At 34.6% G+C, this 10,447-nt stretch overlaps 1 protein-coding gene across 1 annotated transcript; it reads right to left on the reverse strand.

The window, feature by feature from the left end:
- Positions 1-1,369: 1,369 nt before the first annotated feature.
- DIAPH3 (diaphanous-related formin 3) lies at positions 1,370-8,375 on the reverse strand (the record flags this gene model as incomplete). The annotated part of the gene is made up of 8 exons (XM_010187441.1): positions 1,370-1,484; positions 2,481-2,813; positions 5,197-5,301; positions 5,925-5,989; positions 6,127-6,245; positions 7,449-7,565; positions 7,715-7,833; positions 8,265-8,375. Coding segments are annotated over 8 exons (1,084 nt in total), but the record flags the coding sequence as incomplete, so codon positions are not given.
- Positions 8,376-10,447: the final 2,072 nt, after the last annotated feature.

A 10,447-nucleotide genomic window follows, 5' to 3' on the forward strand; every position in this document is an offset into this window, starting at 1 on the left:
TTCACTGATTTTTTTCAACTGTAGATCAAATAACTCTCTTCAATTATGTTTTTTCAAAACAACATCTTTCAACCCATTCAGTTAAACTTTGAAGGGATGTTAATCTTGTTAACTCTAATGTTCTCGCTGTCTGTGGAGATTCACAATTCTCTTCTGAGCCATTAACACATTTGGCCTGAGCATCATCTCATCTCCCAAATTTTACTGTTTAGTTACACATAGGAAACAGTATTTCCTCCAGTGGCTTTTAAACTTTCCAACCTATTAATTCAGGGAACGTTCTTGGGAATTCTCCTAACATTATAAAGGGACCACAATTATCTTTTAGTCTTATTCTAACAGATTCAAGCAAAAATGTCTATGGTCTGTGAGGTTTTCTTGCCTTTTTACCTTTGTACAACGTTCTTAATATTATTAAGTATCAACAGTAATAAACTATAACACTCAACTCAGTAGAAATACTGTTAGAGCACAAAAAGCCTCTTTTGACAAAAGCAAGACAAAGTTCTTGGTTATAATAAAAAAAAATACACACTAAAGCATACAAAAAAATGGACAAACTTGAGAATGCCATACACGATGTTAAATAAAAATATCAAGGTAAAAATTGTAAAAAGCTAAAAATATAATAATGCCTTTTTCAATTTGAAAAGGAATTAATCATTGAACCCCTTTGGCTGCCTCAAAGTATTAAGTCTCTGATACCAATCAAGAACAGGGAAAAAAAATGTGTGAAGAAATAACAGTGGAAATATAGGCAGTTAATATATGGGGCAGAACATCCTAAACTACTAGTAAGACGATTTACTTCCAGGAATGGAGAAAAGGTTTAAAGCCAGGAAAAACTTTCAATTATTTTGCTCTTCCACAAGGCTTTAAAAGCTGAAGAAGCTAAGCAAAATATGAAAGGAGATCAATGTTGCTAGAGGATTATCAGAAAGTAAAAAATTTCATTAAAAGACTCTCTTCCTTCATGGAGTCAACACACTTCAATTATCATATACATTCTGAGTATATGCATGTCTATACATCATCTTCCGGACTCTAGATTAGGTAACATTATTTTATGAAGGCATTCTGACAGATTTTTATATATTTTTTTTTAATGTGACTGATCTGGAAGCATTTCTTGGGTTTTTATTGGTAAGTTTTTCCTTATAGGTCACATAATTTTTGTCAACCTTTAAGTAAAATAGTTCAACATTACTGCTTGAAGCAATCTGGCATTTTCAAACCTTTTTCTTCACACATTTTACTTTGAAATCACAATATTAATGTTATATTTTGTATTTTTTTCATACAGTATTTAAGCCCTTAGAACTTTAGGGGTATCTCTAAAACCTGAAAATTAAAGGAATCAATATCTTACCCCTTTTTTGACAACAAAAGGTAAGTTCTAATTTGCAAAGCATATCAGCATTCTCATACTTGTCCTCTTCCGCCTTAACCCAAAAACAGGATTCTGTCATTTCCTGAGGCCTGATCTAGAAGCAAGAGACAAAACAAAATTTAATTAATCAACTTATTTTGATATTCCTCAGAGACTCTGTAGAGTCTAAAGTAAATGAAATACTTTAAAGCTCCATAAAATGCATGAACTCTTGGTATATAGCTCATCTTCAGAATTGTTAATATATTTCAGATTGAAGATGATAATGCCTAAAGTACATGCTTTTGGACAAACTGATTCTAACACTATAAAGTAATATAGACAACATACTTTGCCAACCAAGGTCTAAATGTCAAATTATGTTTGTTCTAGATTTAAAACTTGGGTAAACTTTAAATAGTCTCTGATGTACAGCAATCTGATGTACTCAATGTAGTTTAACTAGATATTAAGTACCTTACTTCTTAGACTGTAGCTTTGACTGCTTCACAAAACTCTGGAAATATTTTTTTACTGACTTATATTCGTCTAAATAATAATAGTTTCCAAAACTCAGTGGATTGATAGTCCTGGTATACTTGATCGTGTCACAATGGAGAAAAAAAAATATATATACGGCCTCTATTTTTTCAACCATTGAACTTACATATATAGATTTACACTAAGGACAAACAAAGAGACCTACAATGCTTCTTCCCACAGTCCAGGCTAGATATAGATGTAAGACACTTTTTTGGAAACTGTATAGCTATCAGTACAGTGCAGTGACTGATCCCATGTGAACAGTCTGCCAGAAGACAAGGCACAGTAGCACACAGGAAGCATGCTGGTATCGAGGCTCTATTATTCTAGACCAAAAGTGACTTCTTCAAGCATCTCAGAAAGTCAATGGATACTTGCTTAAGTGATTCATGAGTCAGTGAAACACAGTTTTTGGAAAAGAATGAAAATTAAAGGCAGAAAGTATTCATAACTCACAAAATCTTAACTAATATATCAACTGCTCTATATAGTCTTACTCTTGACAATCTATTTACCCTAAGCTCTATCTAAGATTTTACATCAAGCATTTGCCTTTAATCAGTACTACCTTGGACCAGTTGAGTCTTTTCATAGTAACCTCAGGTCTGAACTCTTTTTTAGGCTTCATTCCAAATGGCAAAGTACATGAAGGTGGAGACCACTGTGCTCCAGGCACACCTGGTAGAGGCGGTGGTGGAGGAGCACCACCAAAAGCCAGAGGAATTCCCAAGCCATTCAAAAGTGGAGGAGGAGGAGGGGGAGGTGGTGGTGGTGGTGGAATTGCTCCATTCAAAGGCAGCGGTGGAGGAGGAGGCAGTTGATGTGGTCCTGCAGCTTCTGGTTGAACGACACATGCATTTCCAGTTGTTGATGGCAGAAAACCAGGTGGCAAGGAGCCATACTGACAAAGAAAATATTCTTATTCAGTTTTACTTTTTTAAATCAACAGAATGCCATAATAATCATAGTTTATACATTAAATCCAGCAAAGTTAGTGATTTTTTTTCTTTTATGAGACAATCAAATATGAATTATAATAAGGCCAACATGCTTTCCATGTCATAATTGGAAGCCTCAATATTTGAAGCATTCAGACAAAGACATGCACATCAAAAAAATGAAAAACTGAAATCCTATATCCCATTTGTCATATTTCACTGATCATGAGCTAAGAAGCATCTGATTAGTATATCTTGATGAAATTTTATCCAGACTACCACATTACCATGTTAAAAAAATAACATTCTAGTCTGTAGTTTTCTAACTTATCCTACAGATTACAGAGAAATAGTCCAGGGACATAACATTTTTTCAGAAGGAAATAGCTGAAAAAATCAATAAATATAAATAAGATAACTTTCAAATAAGTAAATGCACAATAGTATTATTGTTTTGAACTTCTGAACATACACAGTGTTTGACAAGAAGACACTGAACAGAAGAACAACAAAAGAAATAAATGAACAAATACCAAATACAACAAAAGAGTAAAGGAACAAGATCAGGAAAAAACAATCATAACAGGCAAAAGAAGCCAAGCTAAGTAGCAACTGAGGCTGCATAGAAACCAAAGGTTCCTATTAAGATGGATTTGATTACTAAGTTGCAGTAATCAATTACCTGAAATTTACAAAACATTTGAAGTAACATTAACAGTGAGATAATTCATACTATGATCGTTTATGAGTAGAATATGTATGTTATAATACTGCATCCAGCTTTGGAGTCCCCAGCACAAAAAGGACATTGAAGTGCAGGAGCTTGTGCAGAGGAGGGCCAAGAAGATGATCAGAGGGCTGGAGCACCTGTCCTATGAAGACAGGCTGAGAGAGTTGGGGTTGTTCAGCCTGGAGAAGAGAAGGCTCTGGGGGACCTTACAGAGACTGTGCAATACCTGAAAAGTGCCTATAAGAAATCTGGGGAAGAGCTGTTCACTAGGGCATGTAACGATAGGATGAGGGGTAATGGTATTAAACTAGAAAAGGCTAGATTTAGGTTGGGTATTAGGAAAAAGTTTTTTCAAGATGAGGGTGGTAGATCACTGGAACAGGTTGCCCAGAGAGGTGGTGGAAGCCCCATCCCTGGAGATATTCAAGGTCAGGCTTGATGGGGCTTTGAGCAACCTGATCTAGTAACATTGTCCCTGCTTACTGCAGGGGGGCTGGACTGGATGATCTTTAAAGGTCTCTTCTGACCTAATACATTCTATGATTCTATTCTATGATTCTACGCTCACTGCCTGCACATTAAAAAAGCTATATTTAATATAGTGGACATAAGAAAAAGTAAAATAAAGGAAAGAAAACCTATTTCATTCACAGAAAGTATTTATGTTTTCAAAATACACACATAAAAATACTTTCTTAATGAATGATACATAGCTGCTGCTAAAATTACCTTTTTTGAAAGCAAAAACTTTTGTAAGAGCTTTTTTAAAGCCTGTTTAACTCTGACATTAATTATGACCAGAAACTTGAATTAGAATTATGATTTTAAACAGACCGAAGCAGAGCTAATTTTCCTCAAAAGGAAAATTAAACAAGCTCAAAAGCATTAAAAAACCTTTCTGTGATCAAAAGATATTTTATCAACTTCCTATATGCATGTCTTCCCAGTGCCTTTCATCATTTTTAGATTGTGCCTCTAATTCCAGGAAATTAGAAACAAGAAAAATGACATAGTCACATAGGTACACACAGGCTTTAGAGCTGAAGCAGCTACAGGTTAACTCAAGCATTACTGTCAAAAATCTCAACTACTTCTCTCCATCACATTTTTAAAGTATCTATTTATGCTTGAAAATTGAAAAATTATCAGGAAACGTTCTTATCCAGCCACAGGTTACTTCTTTCACTGCTGAATATCCATAGTAAGGCTTTAGCAAAGTACACTGCATAATGAATAATTTCCTGTGGAAGGATAAGGATCATAGAGATGAACGCTAAACTAAAAGCATAAGACTTATTACCCTATGCGGTTAATTACTTTGGAAATATATGACACTGAAAGCAAAACCCAAATGAAACATAAGAAACTAGTTTAATTAACAGAGTTCAGACATAAAAAAGATCATCTGGGAACTCAAATAGCTAATTAATGTCACACTACAATTCTTTATATAAAACAGAATTAAAGGAAATGAACAGTCAACAATAATCGATAACAGGATTCTTTGAAAAAAAAAAAAACAAAACCTCAACTGTAATATCAGAATCTGCAAAAGACGCAAAATGAAGTCCACTTCAAAAACAATACTCCATATATTCATGTAAACTGTCTCATACCTGTGATTTAAAAACTTGTAATTCTGCTTCAAGTTCATTGATTCTTTCCTCTTTTTTTTGCAGCAGGGCCTGGGTCTCCTGATGAACTACAAAATCTTTTTCAAACTAAAAAGTAAAAAAAAAAAAAATTAAAAATTGTTGGTACTTCTTGTTCTGCATAGTTGCCCTAGATTCCAATTTTTCCTTTTGTGTTTCTCAAAACTCCCATGTTAACAGTACTAAGGACACATACAACATATCCGCTATTCTAACTTGCACGAATCCACTGAATGTAAGTACCAGCTCTATTACCACTATGAGTCTTTACTATATGAAATGGCATTAAGTACTTAAAGTATTTTAAGTTGGAATTAGACTGAGTAGCTTGAAAAACTGATGTACAGTCATACAGAGTCTGTAGATGCAAATAAATCAATTCTTATTCCCCCTCCAGTTTATCTTGTTGAAGAAACCGATAGCTGTTCAAATAAATATTCTGTTGATTTTGGGGAGATTTGTAAACTAAACCTTACAATTAATAGTAGAAAGACTCTCAATTAAGGTTAACTACTTTATACCACCTTTCTCTGCTTCTCAGTCCACAAGAAACATCCAAATTCCTACTTAAGCATAAGAACTAATAGTAATCTGAAGTCAAAAATCATGCCACTTCCAGTTACACTGTTTCTGAAGCTATCACTCAATGCCCTGTGTCCATCTTATGATCATATAACTTAAAAATTACTTACTTTTCTGGAAAGTTCAGAAGCCCTCTCTTCACATTCTTCTAATCTTGCTTTATCTACACAAATGTCTTGAAAAAATAAACAAACAAACACTTGCACATATACAGGGAACACAAGATTCTTAATCACATGTACAGTATGAACTTGGTTTTTGGAACATATAAAGAAGTATGATACTGTGATCATTTCCAAGCATAGTACTTACCCACTAAATGGCTGAAATCTACATCTAATCTTTTACGATACGTGAAATCTGGGTCTGTTCCACTTCGATGTAACACTATCTGTGACACACACTCTTCAATTAATTTGAAATACTGTGGACTAAAGACAGAGATTAATTATTTCACAGCATATTTATTTATTAACAGATACTTAGAATCCTTCCTACGAACAAAATAAGGTCAAAAGACTTGGGCTCACTTATTTCCATAGAAGGACAGATGCAAAGCCCAAAAGCCTCAAAGGACAACTAAATCTTATTATTACACAAGAACAGCTTGCACAAAGCCTGAAAAAGCAGTGGAAAAAGCTAAATCATTCTTCTATTATGTCATCTTTCTCCCTGTGGAAATACAGGAAGGAAGGACTCTCTCCTGCTTCCTCTCAGTCAAGAAAATGCTTTTCCTTCAATTTTATCCCTTCTGGTTTTGTGACTTTTGTAACTATGGATGCACTGCAGCACTGCTTCAGTAAGAGGAATGAAAACCACCTCGTTCTAAAATGCTGGGGTGGCAGAGGGGTTAAACAACTGGGTCACTTGCCCAGAACATGCAAGTTGTGAACTCATTTCGGATGGAAGAGGTCTAAAACAGGTGTACTCATGTCAGGCAAGCACTCTTAACCTTTAAGAGTACATCTGTATTAGATCTTGCCTAAAATGCAAGGTTTTGCAGAATGCTATGCAGAAAACAGATGGCTTTCCTTCCCTGTTCAGTTCGTATCTGGTTCCTCCAGTGTTGCCTAAAAAGCCACACAAGTAGATTTTAGAAAGGGAAGTATTTGGCAACTTCAAACATCTAAGATTTTTTAAACTATTTCCTTCTAATTTATCTGACTAATTTTCCAAGAGACACTAACTTGTTCACACTGACCTATAATGTATACTGAGAATATTAAATTCCCATCCAAAAGGTATTTTAAATTAAGCTTATGTTCAGATTTCTGTATAAAGTGCACCTCTGTGCATACTTCTTTTTGTCCTTTGACTCAGATACACCACAAAATTACAGTGCTATTACCATGATTTATAACCAGTTAAGAGACCTGTACTGATCACTTACAGTGAGTTTCAGATCTCAACAAAAATATATATTTATATATAAAATTGTATCCTAAGCACAAGAGATGAAAACATAGATGGCATTCTTATTTAAAGCTGATACTTTTGAACATGAGTTCACAAAGGAATATTTATGAATTGCAATCCACACAGAAAATACTGAACTGTATATATCAATTAATTTCTACCAATTACTAAATGACAACAAACTCCATAATTAACATTTAACATAGCATCAAACATACCGTATAAAATAGTCATTTCTTATCAGCAAAAGGTGTTGGAGAATAGAAAGAAAATATCCTTCAGCGCTAGTGTCCTTAACTGTATTCCACACCATGTTGTAAACATCATTTACTTCAGTAAAAGCATTAAGGAGAGTAATAGCAAGGAAAAAAATATTGCAGACAAATGTTGACTGAAAACTTTTTTAAACGGAAGTTATACCAGAAATATGTCCATTATACACTTTATTTTGTTCGTGTTCCTCTTGCTGATATCAAAAGGATATTCTAGTTCAGATCTAATATCTTCTAAACGATGAGAGAACTCGATCATGTCTTCTTCCTTATGCTCATTGAACACTTTGAGCTGAATATCTAGTGCTTCATTCTTTATACATTTCAATTGCTGCAAAGAAGGAACAGTAAAAAGGCTTGCAAAATTAGCATTTCCATATGTAAATAAACCTTATCGTTTTAATAACTTCCGTAAGTCTATGTTATTTAAAGGTTTAAAATTACAAGAACACACGATTTAAGTTAAATATTCAAAAGGTAAACCATGGCTTCAGTCTGGCTTGACAAGTGTGCGCACAACAGTCTGTCACATGTTGTAAATCCAAGTCCTAAAATGCTGAGGAATCAGCATAAGGTTCAGAGAGCACTCTTCACCTTTCCATTCTTATTTTAAGACTGATTCTCATATCTAACAGCTCATGCCTAGATTTAATAAAATGCCTCTGAGAATTATTTATTAAACCTGTTCTCCTATTCCCACTCTAAGCTCAAATAGTCCAATAACTTAAATAGTAATGCAAAAAGAGACTACAAGACACTTACTGGCAATATCTCTTTCAATCCACTGCGCATAAATTCATTTCTGATGTGAAGCCTAAAATCCAAATCATCAGGAGATGTAACAAGAGCATTGATGAGCTGCATGCAAGCTACCTATAACAGAGGAAATATTAAACTACTTTATTTCTTAGATTTCAATATGCATCACAGTCAAAATTACAGAACAAAATACTAATTAGACATTAGGTCATGTCTAACTGTCAATCTACCGTAATCTTGTAATTAAGATACTTAAATTTCTTATCAACCACATGAGCTACAGACAACAGCTATTAGTTCACAAATTTCCATAAAAATGAAGTATTGCTCACTCCATTGAATTTTGTCATTTTTCAAAAACAGCAAATTCCTTTAGTAAATGAACTTTAGCATACAGTAAATACCTTGGTAAGCATAATTCTCATCATATAAAAATCAATATACATATCATTCAAAGTAATTAATTTACATATGGTCACTAGAAGAGCTGAATGGCCAAGTAACTTTGATATAGACTGTAAGAAGCACAACAGTACTCATTAGGTTTACAAAAGGAACATGGTAAGATTAAATAACAGACTACGACCATGATCATACATTTATCCTTGTGGAAGGATCATTAGTATGAAAGTAGTTTCATATATTAGTGTAGCTAAACTGTTAGGAGGGAGCATGGCAGTCAGCATAACTTAGGCCTACTTGACAGCAGTGTTAGTATACATAGGTGAACTTTAAATAACACTATAAGAGAAGGGAGCAGCTTAGTTATAGGAACAGAAATGTAACAAGAGTAAACAACCTGTTAATCAGCATAAGAGATATGAACCTGTTGAGAAAACAGAGTTAATCAGACTGTGAGCTCCAGCAGTGGTTGGGGACCAAGTGTTAGAATGACCCAATTAAGCATCAGGCATTCCCCACCCAATCCTGTAAATCCTGGTGTTTGGAGTCAGTTGAAGAGAGAACCCTGAGGGGCCCACAACTCCGTAGCAGGAGTTGGTACCATCTCTCCAACTTCCAGAGACACCTGAAAGGACAAGAATGCTCAAGGAAGGATGGTGTGGCATGGCGTGGCTGGAACCACTGTGCTAACCCATCTGACACCTCTCCTGGAGAAAAGCTGCCGTGACAGCATCTATTCTTACATTACTCCACCATACAACATAACTTGTATCACCAATAACTTTAAAAGAGTAATAGGAAGAGGGAGTAAGCTTTGATCCTTCCCCTTATTTGAATGAAGAACTGAAATTAACTTCTATTCCCCTCAGAATTTTTTATGAAACTCAGTACATGCAAATACCTAGATTTGCATAATAATAAAAAATTGCTTTTACTTTATTGACATCAATAAGACAAAGCATACAAAATCCAATTCTTTAAATCAACCGTATACAAATGTTGAAAGACTTCAGTAACTTACTCATTTCCTAGACAGTAATTATTCAAGTTTTGACATCTAAACAAACTAAAGCAACACAAGGAGGAGAAATGATAACTTTAGCAGATTGAAAATGAAGATGTATTAATGCAGGCCAAAAAAAAGGATAAAGTTTGAGAGAACCTGCAAAAAGCATCTATGCTTAACACATCTTTTCCTTGAAGATAACAAAAGTAGTAAGACAACCAGAGAATCTGTAGGGTCAGTAAAAAATAAAGGTGAAAAGAAGTACTCAAAGAAAACAAAGGCCACAGCAACATGTCATCAAATATTCTACCAAAGTGCAAAAGGAGTTCCCAAAGTAGAACAGACATACAAACAGGTTCAGGGGTTCACAGAAGAACTTACAAGTAACTTAGTTATTTTTGCTAGTAATAGGCCACAGGCATTGTATTAAGCCAACACCACATGCTTCCAGTCTTGTCAGGCTTTAGCAAGGCTTGGCTTGCCTGCCTGAAGCTCTATTTTGGCTTATTTAGCTGCAACAGGATCTGTCTAGTAATAGAATGACTACTACTCCACTAGTTTTGGATTTTGCTTAGACTTGTACAACTTTGTCACACAAAGTCTACTGTTACATACATTTCTACAACTAGCAGATAGCATTATGACCCTAAATAAAATGCAGTATAGAAAAGCAGAGCCATGCGAGGTGAGCCAAGACATGTGTTAGCACTACTGAAAGCAATGTGATTAGACCATTAAGACTTCATTTAGACTAACAACAAATTCTTGGCTTTGAATG

Source organism: Mesitornis unicolor, unplaced genomic scaffold, assembly GCF_000695765.1.
Source record: "Mesitornis unicolor isolate BGI_N332 unplaced genomic scaffold, ASM69576v1 scaffold26686, whole genome shotgun sequence".
Taxonomy (NCBI): domain Eukaryota; kingdom Metazoa; phylum Chordata; class Aves; order Mesitornithiformes; family Mesitornithidae; genus Mesitornis; species Mesitornis unicolor.